The sequence below is a fragment of the Nyctereutes procyonoides genome, unplaced genomic scaffold (assembly GCF_905146905.1).
Source record: "Nyctereutes procyonoides isolate TBG_1078 unplaced genomic scaffold, NYPRO_anot_genome, whole genome shotgun sequence".
Taxonomy (NCBI): domain Eukaryota; kingdom Metazoa; phylum Chordata; class Mammalia; order Carnivora; family Canidae; genus Nyctereutes; species Nyctereutes procyonoides.
The window spans coordinates 906,566-926,986 of NW_026575132.1; the positions used below are offsets into that span (position 1 = coordinate 906,566).

The window sequence follows — 20,421 nt, forward strand, 5'->3', positions numbered from 1 at the left end:
GTGCACACATGCAGGTGAGAGCCTGGCAGTTGGAGACTTTGGTTAAATTTTCCCTAATATAAGCTATGCACCACAACATTTAAATTATCCAAATAGCTTACATGGATTGTTTGGCATCATGAACAAACTATACCAAGAGAGGGATTAAAAGGAAATTAGAGGAATTCCAACCACAAACATTAAAAAAATAATAAAATAGGGGATTCCTTAGGTGGCTCAGCGGTTTAGTGCCTGCCTTTGGCCCAGGGCACGATCCTGGAGTCCCAGGATCGAGTCCCGCATCAGGCTCCCGGCATGAAGCCTGCTTCTCCCTCCTCCTGTGTCTCTGCACATCCCCCCATCATAAATCAATCAATCAATCTATCTTTAAAAAAATAAAAAATAATAAAATAATAAAATAAAAATAAAGGAAGTATTGAACTTTGAAGGAAAATCTAAAGAAAGGACACGAGAAGTCATAAAGTACTATGAAAATTGTGTCAGTTGTAAAGAATTTATGAGTTACTCAAATTTGTTATTTTTTTAACCCATGCTATCTTATGATGATTAGCAGTAAAAACTTTAGAAATTTAAAGAAAAGATTAAAAAACCACATTTTTATTTAATGATTAGCAAGCACATAGAAAAGATTACGTCCTTCCCCATGGGCAACTGTGGAAAGGAATCTTATACATGGAGCAGACGGTTGCAACTTGGAATATAAATAGACTAGGTCCTTGGGACCCACAGAAGGAAGACAGGAATCCCTGAAGAGCCCACAAGGCTTAAGAGCAATCCTGGAAGCGTACTGACACAAATATTAGAATCTTTTTTTTTAAATTGTTCAAATGTCTGATCTGCAAACCTTTCACTGGAGCACTAAAAGCTATTTTCTCCCTCAGGGCTGTTTTTCGGTCTATGTCTCTGAGTGAGATAATTAAAAGGAACCCTGTATCTTGCTCTATCAGGGAAGCCTCAGTTGGGACTTTTTGATCCTCACATCGTGTTGTTCCAGCAGAAACTAACATTCTGGAGCCACACTTGAGCTATAGATCAATGGAATAAATATGAAAACATGTTCTGACGAGCGTGCTGAGGTGATCCTAGCGTACAGTGATCCTGGCTGTGATGGGTAGCTTGCCAGGGACCCTCTTCTGGGTGCAAAATAATCACATGGCAGAAGGAAAGAAAGAAAGTTGAAAGAATATTTGAATTCCATCCCTTGGTTCTGGGGTAGACCAGTGGTTTTAAAATAACATGTCATCTTGCATAGCTGTATTACTTTAAAGTGACATCATTTAGCTTACGAGGTAATGTGCTGCATGACTATTTTCAAATGAAATAACTAAATGCTTACTTAATTGGGCCCTATTGCTGGGGTGGGGGGGTACCCAGGAATACTAGTTTCTATATTCTCTGAAAACAAGAGAACCAGCTTAACATCAGAATCCCTGAAACATACAATGATTATCTACATTTACTGGAGCATTCCTAAAAGTTAATACATTAATTTGCTTTTGTTGGTTAAGGAAACACATGACTGGTCTATCTCCTCTAATTTATGCCTCTCCTCAGAAGTTAACAGAATTCTAATTAAGACCCTAAGAGACGGATTTGGGACTCCCACCTTAAGAATATAGTAACAATGGGAGGGGCTCCCGGGTTGCTCAGTGGTTAAGCATCTGCCCTCTTTCTGCTCAGGTCACAGTGTCCTGGGATGGGGCCCTTGGGCTGTCAGGCTCCCTGCTCAGTGAACAGTCTGCTTATCCCTCTCCTCTGCCCTCCCTGCCATCCCCGCTCCATCCCTGTGTGCGAGGGTGGCTCTCAAATAAATAAAACCTTTAAAAAAGAGAGAGAGAGTATAGTAACGTGCGTTTTCATCTTCACAGGTGAAATTTTATATCTTTTGTCAGTTTATATTCCGACAACTGCAATGTGACAATGACACCTATACACTGAAAAATACTATCAGGTGAGGACAAGCTACAATCCCTCTGCTTTAAAGTAAAAGGAAACATACTTTGCCTTTCCTGTGTGTAGACATCTGCAAGCATTCCACGTCTCGTAATCATGCTATAGTTCCAAGCACATCAGTATCCAGTGTGCTCTCCTTTACACAAAAACAGCTTTTTTGCTGTTACCACTGGAGTCACATCTTAGAAAGATCAAAGTGTGCCTAACACTATGAAACACAGCTTAAAACTCAGTTATGGGTACAGATGGGGCCTCTTTCAAAAGACTCATTTTTTTTTTTAATTAAACTTACTGCTTAGAAAGACTGTTTTACTGATCTGTTGCATATTGAATTGAATTTATAGATTAATGGCACAATTACAATATATTATAAAAAGACTATTCTCCAGGAACCCAACCCTTCTAATAAAAATGTCCTTAAATGCTTCTCCACAGGGCAGGGAGGACTCCCGGGGGATGACCGCGTCTACTGAAGCCTCTCTTTTCTGCAGCCACAGGACCTAAAAACAGCTCAGCTTTGCTGTCAGCGTCCACTGGTAGACAAGGCACTTGAGTTCAGATAAAGGTTTTGTGAAAATGCTTCCTGAGACTCAAATGAGCTCGGAAAAATGCCTGCGAGCGGGCTCTGTCCCCACCTCGGAGTTCTGACACCTTCGGGGGCTTCCTTACCAAGAGCTCACCACACTTGGGTTGGGAATGGTTCGTATCTTACCTTCAACTGTTCTAAGGCAAAGGATGAGCCATCCTGCTGTAGATTTTCAATAATCTGTTCCACAGTATTGGCCGAGAACCAACTATAAAAAAAGAAACACATGATTTCACCAACCAGTAAGCGACCTCTTCTTTCCAAAATAGCGATGAATCTAGACACAGGCTTTCCCCAAACTCCACTTCTACAATGAAAAATTTTCCAGACTATTTTACAGGATGATGCAATAAAACCTTGCTTCTCTAGGTAAGTGTTTGCAGTCTACTTTTATTAATGCAAAATAAAACCTAAATTTTCTCTTAGGCTTTCTTGCATCTATTACATGTAAATAAATACCTTAACTGTGAAAAACTGCTGATTTTAAAATGTAGAGATAGTTGTCTTGTTTTCCAATAGTGTTCCTCCTCCTATGTTCCTTAAGCCAGTCTATCAATCTCTCAAATCACTGCACAAAAAAATCTTCTGATCAGCTTCGTAAGACCTTCATAAAAAATGACTTAATGAAGATAGAAGATAATTATTGTCTTCTAGCCTCTTTCCCATCAAAAAAAAAAAAGTTTGCACTAAAATGAATCAGCATGATTGATTATTTCTGTAAAATGGACTTATTTCCCCCTGAAAGAGTAGGCAAGAAGTTACTTTAAGAAATGAAAATAAAAGCACCAGGCTAGCTGATCTGAGAATTCAGTGCATTATTAAACATGATGTTAATTAGTGTTAGCAAATTCAATTTAATATCGTCCTTCCAAGAGAAGAGATGTACTGAGGCCTCTCTTTAAGTACCTGTTTATTTTGTCCATGTGTTCCTCAAGTATAAAAGACTTGTCTTGATCAATCTTGGACTGTTTGAAAAAGAAAAATCTTGTAATTAATTTGAAGTACTTGAAAAATCCCTTAAAATGTCATATTTAATCTTTGTGAAGATTATCACTTTCAAATTATATCCAACAGTTTCATAAATAGCTACCACATGTTCAAAATTCAGATGATGTTATTCCAGACTAGTGCTTAAAGTGCCAAAGGAAAAATATGTTCTTTTAATTTATATTTTATTATTATATATGCTACATCATCATTAAAGTAGGTCAATGAACTGAGGATTGTAAGGGACCTGAGAAGTCGTCCTGCCCAAATTTCCATTTGATACAGAACTCCTGCACCTCCCTGATATCTCTGTAGCACTGACCTCTAGGGAGAGAAAAAGTAGCGTGAAAGGAACTCACAGGGCTTGAATAAGTATAGTTGGGATCTTTTTTTTTTTTTAATTCTGGACCAAATCATCCCTCTCGTGTTTATAGTTCTAGTTCATCTGCTTCCACCTCCTTTCTCACAGTGTGGTTTCATGTCCCCTCACAGGCAGATCCTTCTTGTGCACAAGTCTCAGCTTATCAAGGTCCTTCCTAAAGTGTGGGATGTACACATTACCACAGGCATGACTGAATCGCAGCAAAGTGTATCGGGGCTCCATATATCCTTGTTTACTTTGAATACAATGCTTTTACTAAAAGGACTAAGTCTGAGTCCGTTTGGGGCCAGTTCTAGTATATTGCTTTTATTTATTTATTTATTTATTTATTTATTTATTTATTTATTTATTTATTTATTTATTTATTTATTTATTTATGGACCAGTGCCACCGTAGGCTACATTTCTCTTATTTTATAATAAATAAATTTATATTTGGTACTTTGGACTGAAATCCAAAATTTTCACTTATCTCTGTTGTAATTCTGTGACTTAAAATAAGAAATACAGCCGAGCCTGGCTGGCTCAATTAGTAGAGCATGTCACTCCTGATCTTGGGGTTGTAGGTTTGAGCCTCACATTGGTATAGAGATTTCTTAAAAATAAAAATCTTAAAAAATAAAATAAATACACATTTGGTCCTTGCCCATATATTTGTTCTTTGTTCTTGGCTCAAAGCTCCCCAAAACCTTGAAATTTCTTTAAGAAGAGCACCTTTTGTTATATTTGGTCTTCTGTCCTCAGTTCCTGAAATATTCCTAACAAGTCCCTTTTGATCACAGTTATGTTAATGAGATGACTTTTGGAAAGCTCACAAGAATGGGGCTGGTGCCCAGGGGAACCAACCAGTGATTCCATCACTGGGACATTCAATTCCCCCTTCCAATCAAGCCCCGCCCCAACACCACCACCACCTCCCCACCTCCCTCCCTCTGCCTCCAGTGAGAGAAAAGGGACTGGAGATTGAGTTCAATTACCAAAGCCTAACAGCCTGATCAGTAGTGACCATGTAATAAAGCTCCATCAGAATCCAAAAAGATGGAGTTTGGAGAGCGTCCAGGTTAATAATGAACACATCCACCAGAGGGGAGAGCAGTACATCCCAGCTTCATTAGGACAGAAGCTCCTGGGCTTGAGACCCTTCCAGATCTTGCCCTGTGTACCCCTCAATGGACTTTTCATTCATATCCTTTAATAATAAAACAACAAAACTCTAAGGGTTTCCTTGAGTTCTGTGAGAAATTCTAGCAAATTATTGAACCCAAGGAAGGAGTCATGAGAACGCTGATTTACGGCCAGTCAAGTACAGGTGGCAAGCTGGAACTTGCAACTGGCATCTGAAGTGGGGGCAGTCTTGTGGGACTGAGCTTTGAGACTGTGGGATCTGAGGCTCACCCCAGTGGATAGCTCACTACCAAAATGAGTTGCAGGACACCCAAGTGGTGTTGCAGAGAATTGCTCGATGTGTAGAAAACCCACACATCAGGGTCAGAGGTGTCATGGGTGTGATAGAAACGTGAGAATACTGGTAGTAGGTGGGAAACTTCCCACACATCTATTACCTTTCACATTGTTACTATTGAACAGGTCACTCTAAACTTGACGGGTTTTTTAAAACCCATATTCTTTTACCTATTTTCTTAGTTTCAAATCAATTCGATCAAAATGCTGTCAACAGTCTCATCCAACTCACTGAGAAAAAACTGAAAAAGGCCAAGATGACTTTATTTATAGACTAATACCCACACATTTAGCAGAACTCTTTGGTAGGGCCCTTCCACTCCCACCCACCACAATCCATGCTATATTTACCCAAAATGAGAGACTGTCAAACGCTTTGACAAAATGTGATGAAATCCACATGTGCTCTGCGTTCATATTCATTGCACAGATTCGGGGGCTCCATCAATCCCATATTCATGTTGTTCAGCTCTGAATAAATTTTTTATGCTATTTTTCTAAATATTTCCTCCCCTTTCCCTCCTGTAATGAATTCCTAATAATTAGATATTAGACCTCCTGGAATAATACCACTACTATTCCTTTCTCTCCATTTTCCATCTTATTATCCTTTTTGTCCTCTTACAGTTTTCCTCAAGCTTCAATTTTAATCTAATCTACTGTGCATTTTTCCCCCTTTTGTTATCACATTTATTTATTCTTTGACTATTTTATAACATCTGTTCTTATTTCACAGATGAAATATTTTCCTCTCATCTGAACAATTACAGTTTTAACAATTATAGTTTTTCTTTCTTCCTTTCTTTTTTTAAGTTTCCTCCTCCCTGCACTGTCTGCTTGCTTCAGGGGCCTTGTTTTGACCAATGTGTTTTTATGCTTGGATAAAAAAAATTTTAGCATGAAGTGCTGAAATTAAGTAGCTTTATGTGCAAAGTCAACCACAGTTATAGGATCATCAATATTCTGATACATTATAAAATGATTAGGCAAAGACCTGGATGTTTCATTGTTGGGGGAGGGCGGTATCCTCAAATGTCGACATCTACAGGTTTTTTCCTTTCTCTTCGAATATACTGTTTAGGTATGGGATGGTGCTATTGACTGTTTGTGTCACCCCAAAATTCATGTTCAAACTCTAATCCCCAAAGTGATGGTATCTGGAGGTGGAGCCTTGGGAGGTAATTATGTCAAGAGGGTAGAACCCCTATGATGGGATTAGTGCCCTTATAGAAGGGACCTGAGAGCTCACTTCACTGTGTGAGGATATGGCAAGAAGGTGTCTGTCCATCTGCAAACCAAAAATGGGGTCCTCACAAGAATCTGATGGTCTGACATCTGATCTTGGGGTTCCCAGCCTTCAGAACTGTGAAAAGTAGAGTTTCTACTGTTTAAGCCACCCAGCCTATGGTAGTTTTTTACAGTTGCCCAAACTATGATAGAGGATATTTAATAGTCTAGAAGCTAGAAAAAGAGGCTAGAGGTCTTCCTACTTGGTATGCTCTGCCTCTTTTCAGTAGAGGACCTCACTTCACTGTCCCTGCACCCAGTTAGGTCTGTCTGATTTGACCTAAAGAGTAAATTTCTACTCTTCAGCCAAGCTATGGAAGGGTAGCTGCTGCTACAGGAGAGAGACGTCTAAAGGTCTAACTGCTTCTTATACAAATGTGCAGGGATCCTCTGGTTTTTCTGCCCGCCTCCACATCCCAGACTTCAGAGAACTCTGGTACCTTACAGAGGATAGAGAGCAAGAACTGGCTTGCTTCTTACTGGCCTCCCCCGCTGAAGGATAAGATATTTCAGTGTTCCCAAATATAAAGTAGCTGCCCTCATTCTTCTCTTTTTAAGCTTCCAAAATATTGATATCTCATGCCTGCCACTGTCTCCTCTTCTGTTCTATTTGTCTTTGTGATTTTGTGCCTTTTTTATTCCTTTATTACAATTTTAGTGGGCTTTCAGAAGGGAGCATGTATTCAGCCCATCATCTTTTACTAGAAGTAACATTTTTGTAAACTTTTAGCTCCTAAAAGAAAACCTAAGTTACACAACATAAGTCAGGAATTAAAAGTGAATACTACGATATACTTTATCATTATATTGAGACATGTGCCAGAGTTTCACTGTGGCAGCTCAACAGCATCAACGCTGTAGAAGTGTCACGGTGCACCATGAGGGCCAATAACAAGGCTACACGCTCAAATTCACCAGCAGTGAGAAGATGTGTAGTTGTGCGCGAAGAAGTCATCTTCTTGGACAGCTGTCCTACCAGTCGTGAAGCTCTGATCCTTCCATCAAGCTTTCAAGTTAATAAATCCCAGCATCTTTATATTCACAAACTGTAACATTCACCAACAGCTAAGTTTTTCAATTATTTCCCCTTCCCCGTGAATTAAAATCTGAGGTTAGAGTCCTGACCAAATTACCTTTGTATGGTAAGCATCTAAGACATCTGCAATATTTTCTTTTGAAGGAGATTTTAGGGCTAACAGATCTTCTTCCAACATGTCCAACTAAAAGAGGGGGGAAAAAGGGAAAACAGATTTGAACCCCAATGCAAATACAGACTTTAAGAAACCTTATACTCTGGTTAAAAATACTTGTCTTAAAATTATGATGTGCTCTCTTCAGCTGAATCAGTGAAGGAACTTTTCTCTGAAGTTGAATGCACACACATTCCCACACAGCAAATGTTGCCTTGCAATTAGATAAAGATGGAAGAAACTAAAGAGGAGAGAGACATTTATCTTTGTTTCTATTAAACACTTGAAATGCAGTACTACCACCAAACACTTGAATTATAAATTTTATTTTAATTAATTTTAACTAAAATTTCCATGTGTGACTAATGGCTACTATAGTCAATGCACATCTCTATAATACAGCCACACTTAACTCTCCATCTATATCTCTCACATACTATTCAATGCTCAGCCAAATGGGACTTTTTATTGTTTTCAAAACATAACCAAGCTTTCCTGCCACTCACTTGCTCATTATATGTTTCCTTTATCCAGAATCGCTTGTCCTAATAATATTCATCTTAAGGCCCAGCTGAACTACAACCTCTGTAAGAAAACCTCCAGGCATTTCTTATAAGTTTTCTCCCCTTACAAGTCCACGGAGTCCTTTCTGCGTACTCTTTGTTTATACTTCTCATATTCTACTCTGTCAGATGAGTGACATGGTTATCTTTTATCTTTTGTACCCACCTCTAGTTTCATCTCCAACATTCATTACTCATTTCTATTATCCTCTACAGGCCCTGTGAATGGCAGTCTACACACTGCAGAATTTATTACTGGGCAGGTTGACAAAGAAGGGATTACACCGTGGATCAGCACTCTCCTCCATCCTTAACTAAATTCCACTCTCATCTCCAGAGTAGATAATGAAGTTCACGTTTGCCTCCTGTTACAGCTCAAGGGAAGGGTTGGACAGTCACCTACTCAATGTAACTACAGATGCCCCTAACATGGAGAAAGATCTGAAATTTCAAGCAATGTGATAGAAGGTTCTCATACTATATATATGTTATATATATATAACATTCCTTTTCCTACCCCAAAACACCCCTCCCTCAAGATCAGATATCCATTTGGAGATCTATGCACTTCCTGGAAAGCTAAGTTCACCCCATAGTTCCAGAAATGAAACACATTAGCAAGGTGAGTTAGCCAATGTAGGCTAACTGGCTCATGAGTTCACGCCAGTTCAAGGAGAGTGAACTCCCAGTTGAAGCAGAATAAATCCCAAATTTCTTGCTGAAAATTCTGAGGCAAAACCACTTTGAACTGGATTTTCTGTTACCTTTACCACAAAGAGATTCAACTACTATGGTAGCAACTGCCATCCTCATTTAGAGATGGGCAAACTAGGGGATAAAGAGACTAAATCTCAAGCTAGGATTTAAACCTAAGCTGTCTGTCTGTATGTTCTTTGCTACAATGCTATTCTGTGCTGAAAAAAAAATTGGCCACACTGTTTAAAAAAAAAAAAAAGACGAAGATAAGTAATAATACGTGTCCCTTGCAGCAGATATTCTTTAGAAAAGTTTTTAAGGCCATATTTTACAAATGTAACTCTTAAATGCACTAGTAGGGAAACTCACAACCAAGAGGACTTTTCAAAAATGTTTTTATAAAATAAAAGCCTATCTGTTTATATATAGATTTTTTTAACCAAAGTGTAATTATTCATGAAAAATATTCACTGAAGGTGCTAGGCAAAACAGCCCTGAATCCAGACATAATTATCTCCATTTTTCACATGAGGAAACATGATTGGAGAGCTTAACTACCTTCCCAAAGGTCACACAGCTTTAAACAGTAGATCCTGGATTTAGACCCATGTCTCACGAAAAGCCTATGACCTCAACCAATTATACTGCCTCCCCATGCAACGAGTTATTCCAACAACACAAAATGCAATAATCCAAGTAATTACCTTTTCAGAATCTACAAAATGTGTAGCAATTCCTGCTGCATACACATCTCTTCCTTTCAGCCTGAATCCTGTTAAGGCAAGGAAGTAACCAAGTTTTCCTTGAAGTCGTGGCAAGAAATAACCTCCACCCACATCAGGGAATAGTCCTGTAATTATATAATGAAATGAGATAACAATGATTCAAGTTAAAAAGATGAATATAATAACTCTTGAGATCAAATGGCCATTTCTTTCTGGAATTTGAATCTATACTAGAAATATTATTAAACTAAGTACTATCCAATGCAATCAATATTACAAAAGATTTGCTATTAAAATGTTCTAACTTGAGTATCTTTCAAAATTTTCATGTCTCATTTCTGTAGGAGTCAAAGTATTTGATGGCATAACTTTTTGTATTTAAGTAGTACTATTAAATATTGCCTAAAAAGTTCCTTATCACTATTTTTAATAATCTCCAAAATAGTAAAAACTGAGAAAATATTTTCTTTCCAAATAAGAAAAAATATGCATAATCTAAAGCTATATTATGTGAAAACTCATTATTACCAATCAAATCATAGTCTATTCTGTTAATCCATTATCTAATATTCAAGATATTTACAGTGATGCAATAACCTTTAGTCCTACCAAGAATAAGTTTATACCTAACAAAATCACTTGTATTTACTCTTATCTTAGCCATCTTTTTTAATTCCCTTATTCTCTCTACTGTAACAACCGAAAATAGTGTAAATGCGAATACTTGCCAGTACACTACTTTTTGATATTTAAGAGCTCCTTAAAAACTCTAGTTTTATAATAAAGATACCTATTCTAAGATTGCTTCATTTGATGAAGCTGAGATAAAAACACAAGCATTCAAATTCTTTCCAGTTCTACTTGACAAAAGTTTCCTAGACTTCAAAGAATTAGCATCATTCTACTGTAAATATCTCTTGGCACCTCTAACAAGGTAAGTCTAAAGTTGAATTCATGACATTCCCCGACTCCTGGAATGGAGTTCATCTCTTCCAGTATCACTCACCTCAATAAAGTGCACAACCATTCAGCCTTGACACCTTCTTTTCAGACCATCCCTTTAATGATCATCCTGAAAGTTCTCCATACAATAACCAGAATCTTTTGAATCTTTGAAAAGAGTTTTTTGCCTTCTACTGCTTAAAACTCTTCCATAACTCTCTTAGATTAAAACCAACACTTTATTAAAGTCTTCAAGACTCCCAATCACTTTTTCAAGTATATCTCTTACTACTCACTACATTCCAGCTGCTCTGTTCTTCTTTCAGTTCCCCAACATTCCACAGTTTACACTACTTGCCCCACAGCCTCAGCAGCACTCTGCTGTGAAAACACTGTCCTGAAGTACTTTGCTCTGTTCCAGGGTACCACATTCTCCCTTTTTGCTCCTGACTCAACAGCTGCTTCTTTCCATTCCCCCTTGCTGTCTACTTCCTTCGCTTGATCTCTACATGCTGCTGGGCCTAGGCTTGACTTCAGGCTATCCCTACATCTCTACTCATACATTTTCCTAGCACTTACAGCTCTAGATAACATCTATATGCTGATAAGTCCCTGTTATGAACTGAATTGTGGCACCCACAAAATTCTTAAACTGAAACACCGCCACCCACTCCAATGTGATAGTTTGGAGATAGGCATCTAAAAAAAAAAGAAGCAAAATACTACCCATAATGAAGTAATAATCAAAATTGACACAGAATTGACATAAACATAGGAATTTGTACAAGAGAACATTAACACAGAATAAATATATGTTCAGTTAAGAACACAGAAGATAAAAACTTAAATGATACTTCTAGAGACAAAAACTAAAATGAATATGTAAGTGGAAAACTACCTGAATGAGATTAAGGCAGATTAGACTTTGCAAAAGATTAGTGAACTTGAAGGCACAGGAATAGAAACTATCTAAAATTAAAAATGACAAAATTTTTAAGTGAACAATTCATGATCCTAATATAAGTTTAAATGGAGTTTCTGAAAAGGGAGTGAGGGGAAAGAAAAATACTTGAAGAAATCATGCCAAATTTGGAAAATTCAACAAAAACTATGAATCTAAGCTTAATAAACACAAGCATAAGAAAGATAAACTAGGGATCCCTGGGTGGCGCAGCGGTTTGGCGCCTGCCTTTGGCCCAGGGCGCGATCCTGGAGACCCGGGATCGAATCCCACATCGGGCTCCCGGTGCATGGAGCCTGCTTCTCCCTCTGCTTGTGTCTCTGCCCCTCTCTCTCTCTCTTTCTCTGTGACTATCATAAATAAATAAATTTTTAAAAAAAGAAAGATAAACTACACTAAGACACATTATAATCACATAAGCCTAAAACAAATGATCAGAAAAATCTTAAGAGCTGCAAGAGATAATAAAAACACACTTACAGAGGCACAAAGATGAAGAGGAAAGCAGATTTCTCATGGGAAACAACATGAGTGAGAAAACAGTGCAACAACATCTTTAAAGTACTAAAATTTAAAAATCAGAATAGAATAAAATTGTATACCGAGGAAGGTATACAAAGGTCAGTCAAATCACTGACCTTGGCTTTCACCTTAGGAGGTCAAAGAAGGGATGAAACCCCAAGTAGGAAAAGAAAGAAAAGAGTAGAAAACAATAAAAGAGAAAATAAATAAGACAAAGAAGATAGTTTTTGAGATCAATAAATAAACCTCTAATTAGACTGATCAGGGAAAAAATGCAATGACTCAAGAATGAAAGACAAATATCACTACAAATTCTAAACACAAATACTAAAAAGAACAGAAATTATGAAAAAACTTTATGCTAATAAATTGGACAAATTGCCTAAAAGATCCATCCCACCAAATTTTGTGCAAGAAATAGATCATTTGAATAACCCCACATGTATTAAAGTCTTTGAATTTGTAGTTGACAACCTTCCCACAAAGAAAACTTCAGGCTTTCATTCATGGATTCATTGATGAATTCTACCAAACACAGAAAAAATTCCAACTCTACAGAAACTCTTCCAGAAAATGAGGCCAGCATTACCCTTATTCCAGAAGGAAGGATATTACAAGAAAACCACAGACCAATGTCTTTCATGAACACAGATGCAAAAATTCCAAATAAAATTTTAGAATATCAAACCTGACAACATATAGAAAGGGTAACACCTCATACCACACTGAAATTTATCCTAGTAATGCAAGGGTAGTTTAATATTAAAAAAAAACAATCAGAGTTAATTCACCATTAACAAATTAAAAAGAAAAACCAATAATCATCTCAACTGATGGAGAAAAAGTTTTGGTTTTTTAGATTCAAAACCCATTCCTAATAAAAACCCTCAGCAATTTAGGAATAGAAAAAACATCTTTATCCTGATAAAGGGCACATATGAAAAAATTACACCTAACCTCTTACTTAATTGAAGGACTGAATGTTTTCCCTAAGATCAAGAAGGCAGCAAGAACGCCCACACCTAACACCTCTATTTAACATTGTTCTAGAGGTTCTATTGAGTGTAATAAGGCAAGAAAAATCAAGAGTATCCAGATTGGAAAGGAAAATGTAAAACTGACTTTATTTGTAAATGATGTAAAAATTTATACTAAAATTTATACCAATCTAATACAATCTACAAAAAAAATCTAGAATAAGTGAGTTTAGGAAGTTTGCAGGATACAAAGTCAATACAGAATCAATTGTACTTCAGATGGCAGTCCAAGATGGTGGCTTAGGAAGACCTTGAATTCACCTTCTTCCATAGACATACCAGATCTACATCTACAATATAAAATAATTCCTGCAGAAAAAGAACCAACTGAACAGCTTCTGGACAAAAAATGGTATGAGTAACCATATATAGAACAGTGGGAGGGACACAGACAGTAACAACAGGAACACCACTCCCAATGTGATGAGTTACAGTAAGGAGGGATATCACTGTGGAGCCCCTGCACAGACTTGTCCACCCTGGGCACAGCAGAAAAAGAAACCAAACAAAACAAACACAGTTGTTTAAAGAGCAACTAGCATGTAAGTGAAGGAAATCCACTTACTAACCCTACAGTATCCAGAAAATGGGCAGGGAACTACTGGAACTCTCTGGGATCAGAGGTGCCAACAAGTACCACATTTTATGGTCTCCCCTTCCTCCTCCACCATCACACTGTAAATGGGAGCATGTTCCAGTCACTGTAATCAACCTACTAGGGTTGCCCTAGCAGGTCCCAGCTTCCTAGTCCACACCAATTCCAGCTGTCCCCTGAAGGCATCCACCCCAGTCCCAGCTATCTTGTCAAGGTAACTCCAGAGCAGTGTACTCCTGGCCTATCTCTGCTCCAGCTCCAACCAGCCAAAGCTGCCAAGCATACCAGTCTACACAGAGGATGTTCTTACCCATGGCCACTCCTTCAAGACTAAGAGAGGTAAGTAGTCATTCTAATTAACAGAAACAACACAGAAAGTCAAACAAGATGAGAAGACAGAGGAATATGTTCTAAGCAAAAGAAGATAAAATCCTGGGGTTGAGGGGAACTTAATGAAACAGAGATAAGCAATTTATCAGGTAAATTACCTGATAAAGAGTTCAAAGTAATAGTCATAAAGATGCTCACTGCACTCAAGAAAAGAATGAAGGAACTTCAACAAAGAGAAAATATAAGAAGCAGAGCTGAAGAATAACTGAAATGATACAGAAAGACAGATCAGCATCTGGCAGACAGAACAGTAATTACCTAATCAGAATAGCAAAAAGAAAAAATAGTTTTAAAAAACAAGGGTAGATTTAGGAACCTCCAGGAAAACATCAAGTAACATAAATTCATATTATAGAAGTCCCAGAAGAAGAGAAAGGGGCAGAAAACTTATTTAAGAAAATAATGGCTGAAAAGTTCCCTAACCCAGGGAAGGAAACAGACATCCAGGTCCAAGAATCAAAGAAAGTCCCAAACAAGAGGAGTCCAAAGAGACCCACACCAAGACATTATAATTAAAAATAGAAAAACTTAAAAATAAAGAATCTTAAAGGCACCAAGAGAAAGATAAATAGTTACATTTGAGGGAAACTCCCTAAGACAATCAGCTGATTTTTCCCCAGAAATTCTGCAGGCCAGAAAGGAGTGGCAGGATATATTTAAAGTAACAAAAGGAAAAAATTTAAAACTAAGAATAGTCTATCCAGTTAAGGCTATCATTCAGAATTGAAGAGGAGTTAGAGTTTATCATACAAACTAAAGGAATTCATCACCATTAAACTGGCTTTACAAGTAATGTTAAGGGCTCTTTTTAGGAGAAAAAACTACAAATAAGAAAATATATGAAAGAAAATAATCTCACTGGTAAAGGCAAATATATAGTAAAGGCAGTGGGATCAGCCATTTGAAAAGCTAGTATGAAGATTAAAAGACAAAAATAGTAAAATCAACTGTAACTACAATAAATAATCAACTGATACACAAAATTAAAAAATGTAAAATATGACATCAAAAGGAGGGGAAGGAGTAAATATGTAGGGCTTTTAAATATGTTTGAACTTAAGTGACTATCAGCTTAAAACAGACTGCTATCTATATACAGGTTGATGTATGTGAACTTCATGGTAACCACAAACCAAAACCCGTAATAAATATACAAAAAATGAGGAGAAAGAAACCTAAACATAATACTAAAGAAAACCATCAAACCACAGGGAATACACCAATAAGAAAGGAACAGAGAAGAATCATAAAAACAACCAGAAAACAAAAGGACAATAAGTACTACCTATTAATAATTACTTTAAATGTAAATACCAAATGCTACGATCAAAAGATATAAGGTGGCTGGAGGGAATAAAAAAAAATTAAGACCCATCTATATGCTGCCTACTAAAGACTCACTTCAGATCTAAAGGCACACACAGACTGAAAATGAAATTCCATGCAAATGGAAAATAAGAGAAACATTGTGTAGTAATAGTCATGTAAGACAAAACAGACTTTAAAACAAAGTCTGTAACAAAAGACAAAGAAAAGCATTACATAATGATAAAGAGGTCAATCCAAGAAGTGAATATAACATGTATAAATATTTATGCACCTAACACAGAATTCTCTAAATATATAAAAAAATATTAACAAACATAAAGGCAGTAATACAGTAACAGTAAATAGTAGGGGACATTAATACACCACTTACATCAATGGATAGATAATCCACACAGAAAATCAACATATTAAACCAAATGGACTTAAAGGTGTAAACAGAATGTTTCTTTAAAAATGTACATGGAGTATTTTTCAGAATAGATCACAAGTTAGGCCACAAAACAAGTCCCAATAAATTCAAAGTGACTAGACCATAACAAGCCTTAATGGTATGAAACTTGAAATCAATTACAGGAAGAAAACAAGAAAAAAACACAAACACATAAAGACTAAACATGTTACTAAATAACCAATGGGTCAATGAAGAAATCAGAAAGGAAATTTAAAAAATACTTTGAGACAAAGTATTGGAAAGGAAAGGAAACACAACTTCACAAATCTATGGAATGCAGCAAAAGCAGAACTAAGAGGGATGTTCATAGAGATACAGGGTTACCTAAAAAAAAAAAAAAAAAAAAAAAAAAAAGAAAGAAAAGAAAAGAAAAAGAAAAATCCCCAAATAAACAGTCTACCTTTACACCTAAAGTAACTAGACTAAGAAAAAATAAAGGGCAAGGTTAGCAGAAGAAAGAAAATAATAAATATCAGAGGAGAAATAAATGAAATGCACTAAAAAAAATCAATGAAACTAAAATTTTGTTCTTTGGACAAACAAAATCGATAAAGCCATGGCCAGACTCATCAAGAAAAAAAGAAGGCTCAAATAAATAAAATCAGAAATGAAAGTAACAACTGACACCACAGAAATAAAGATTACTGTGTACATACTGTGTACATAACAGATTACTATGAACAATTATCATATGCCAACAAATTGGAAAACCTAGAAAAAAACAAGATAAATTTCTAGAAATGCACAACCCTTCAAGACTAATCACAAAAATATGAATAAACCAATTACAAGAAATGAAATTGATTCAGCATTTAAAAACTCCCAAAAAACAAGAGTCTCGAACCAGAGGACTTCACAGGTGAATTCTCTCAAACATTTAAAGAAAAGTTAATACCTATCCTTCTCAAATTACTCCAAAAAATATAACTTTCAAACTCATTTTATGAGCCTATTGTTACCCTAATATTGAAAGCAAACAAAGCCACCACTAAAACAAAAATTACAGCCCAATATCCCTGATAAATATAGATGCAAAAATCCTTAAAGTATTAGCAAACTAAATTCAACAATACAGTAAAATAATCATACACCACAATCACGTGGGATTTATTCCTGAAGTGCAAGATCAGAACAAAACAAGGATGTCTGCTCTTGATGCTTTTATTCAACATTGTACTAAAAGTCCTATCCATGGCAATAGGAAAGAAAAGGCATCCAAATTGGAAAGGAAGACAGAAAACTGTCACCTCTTGCAGATAACATGATACTATATGGAAAACAGTGAAGAGTCCACCAAAAAATTGTTAGAATAAATGAATTCAGTAAAATGCCACGATGCAAAATTAACATGCAGAAATAAACTGCTTCTACATCCTAATAAATGAGCTATCAGAAAGAGAAATTAAGAAAACAATCCAAAAAAAGAAAGAAATCCATTTACAACTGTATAAAAAATAAAATAACCTCCAAAATAACAAAAACACTAATTCAATAGGATATATGCACCCCTGCATTTACAGCAGCACTATTTACAATAGCCAAATTGTGAAGGCAGTCCTAATGCTCAACGATACAGGAATGGATAAAGAAGAGATGATACACACACACACACACACACACACACACACACACACACACACACACACGGATATTATTCAGTCATCAAAAAGAACGAAATCTCGCCATTTACAATGATGTGAATGGAGCTAGAGTATAATGCTAAGCAAAATAAGTCGCAGAAAGATAAATACCATATGATTTTTCTCCTATATGGAATTTAAGAAACAAATGGGCAAAGGAAAAAAAGCAAGAGAGACAAACCAAGAAACAGATTCTTAACTACAAAGAAGAAACTGGTAGTTACCAGAGAGGAGGTGGATGGGGGGATGGTGAAATAACCGACGAGGATTAAGGAGGATGCTTGTGATGAGTACTGGAATACTAGGTGATATATGGAAGTGTCGAATCAATATACTATATACCTATATACATTGTATGTCAATTATATTGGAATTAAAATTAAAACTTAATTTAAAAAATAAAATTTTAAAACCACAATGAGATATTACCTCACACCTTGCAGACTGGCTATTACCAGAAAGCCAAAAACTAGTATTGGCAAGGATGTGGACAAAAGGGAATCTCATGTACTGCTAGTGGAAACATAAATTGGTACAGCCACTGCGGAAAATATGGAGGTTCCTCAAAATCTTAGAAATCAGCAATTCCACTTCTGGGTATATATCAGAAAAATAAAAATAAAAACACCAATTCATGCACCCCTATGTTTGCTGCAGCATTATTTATAATAATAGCCAAGATACGAAGCAACCCAAGTGTCCATCAAGAGATGAATGGATAAAGAAGGTGTGGGAGACACACACACACACATATCCAATGGGATATTACTTTGCCATAAAAAAGAATGAAATCTTGCCATTTGTAACAGTATGGATAAACTTAGGGATATTATGCCAAGTGAAACAAATCACAGAAAGACTAATACTGTATGATTTATGTGTGCAATCTAAAAAAAAAAAAAAAAAGAAACAGACTAACACATAGAAGAAACAAACTTTTGGTTACCACAGTGGGGAGAGGTTGGGAGGCAAGCAAAATGACGGAGATTAAGAGTCACAAACTTCCATTTATAAAATAAAGACGTCACAGATATCTACAGCAGAGGAAATATAGTCAGTAATATAATAACTTTGTATGGAGACAGATGGCCACTAGACTTCTTGTTAGAATCATTCTGTGATGTATAAAATATCAGATCACTATGACGCACACCTGAAACTAAGACACTGCATGTCAATTATGCTTCATTAAAAAAATAAGAATAAACTATTTCTATATAAGGTAACTAAAAGTCAGAACTGAATTTTTTTTAATATTACTTACAATAGTAACAAACAGTATGTAATAGTTAAGGATAAATCTGACAAAGGATATGTAAAACCTATAAACTGAAAACTACAAAACCTGACTTAGAGAAATTAAAGATGCTCTAAACAAGTGGAGAGAGAGATACCTTCCTTGCTCTAAGGTCCTAAGACTCTCTATTGTTGTCAATTCTCCTTAAATTTTAGACAATCCTAGTCAAAATCCTAGCAGGCTTTTTAGTTGAAGTTGACAAGCTGACTCTAAAATCCACACAGAAATACAAAGGATCTTTATCTTGAAGAAAACAATAAAATAGGAGGTGTATTGCTACCTGATTCCTATTGTAAAGCAACAGCAATCAAGACAGTGAAGTGTTGACACCAATATAACACATAAAAAGATACAAAACCCATCAGTGGAGAAACAACAGCTCTTTCAAAATGTAGTGTGTGACCAACTATATCTCAATACGCAAAATAATAAATTTGATCTATACATTTGATCCATATTTCACATCATATATAAACATTTCAAAATGAGGGGGCATAGGTGGCTCAATCAGTTAAGTGTCTCTTGATTTTGGCTCAGGTCATGATCTCAAGGTCGTGAGACTGAGCCCTGCATCAGACTCCAAGCTGAGGATGGAGCTGGCTTGGGATTCTCTCTCTGCCCCTCTCTGCCCTTCCCCGCCCCCACTCAGGCACATTCTCTAAAAATAAAAAAAAAATAAAAATGGATCACAGATCTGAATACAAGACTATTGGGATCCCTGGGTGGCGCAGTGGTTTGGCGCCTGCCTTGGCCCAGGGCGCGATCCTGGAGACCTGGGATCGGGTCCCGCATCGGGCTCCCTGCATGGAGCCTGCTTCTCCCTCTGCCTTTGTCTCTGTCTCTCTCTCTCTCTCTCTGTGACTATCATGAATAAATAAAATCTTAAAAAAAAAAGAATACAAGACTATTTTCTCCTAATAATATTTTATCTAAAATTAACTGCTAGTGTGCTACTGTTGCCAGTTACATATCCTTGCTTTTGTGTTTTCAGATACAATTATTGAGCTAATATAACCTTCAGGCATCTTCCTATTCTAATTTCTTTGTTGTATCTCAGCAAGATTCCATCAATTCCTTTAACAGCACTGTAATCTGAAATGCATCTCAAGATAATTCTAAAAGTGACTGAGAAAAATTCAGGGCTTTTTTACCTATTGCTGTTTCTGGCATCGCAAAAAGAGATTTTTCGGTAGCCACTCGGAATTGCCCATGAACTGAGAGACCAACTCCCTAGGAAAATAAGGCAAAGAGTTGTTTAAAAATACTGTAAAAAATATAAACAAACTCATATACACACAAATATTGTAAACCAAATAAATTATCTTTATTTCTAAAATAATTTCTTTTAGGAGATACACTGTAGAAAAACCCTAAAACATATCATTTCAGGAGTACTGGACAAAAATACATATGAGTATGCCTGATATC

General features: G+C 36.4%; 1 protein-coding gene across 1 annotated transcript in view; it reads right to left on the reverse strand.

Annotated features, from left to right (window-relative positions):
• Positions 1 to 20,421, reverse strand: part of HIBCH (3-hydroxyisobutyryl-CoA hydrolase) — a 95,210-nt gene that overhangs the window by 18,198 nt on the left and 56,591 nt on the right. Inside the window, exons 7-11 of the mRNA XM_055345435.1 lie at positions 20,145 to 20,223; positions 9,809 to 9,954; positions 7,789 to 7,875; positions 3,446 to 3,504; positions 2,666 to 2,747 (exon numbers count right to left, since the gene is read on the reverse strand). Of these exons, the coding sequence (XP_055201410.1) occupies positions 2,666 to 2,747; positions 3,446 to 3,504; positions 7,789 to 7,875; positions 9,809 to 9,954; positions 20,145 to 20,223 (453 nt within the window). The remainder of the gene's footprint in view (positions 1 to 2,665; positions 2,748 to 3,445; positions 3,505 to 7,788; positions 7,876 to 9,808; positions 9,955 to 20,144; positions 20,224 to 20,421) is intronic.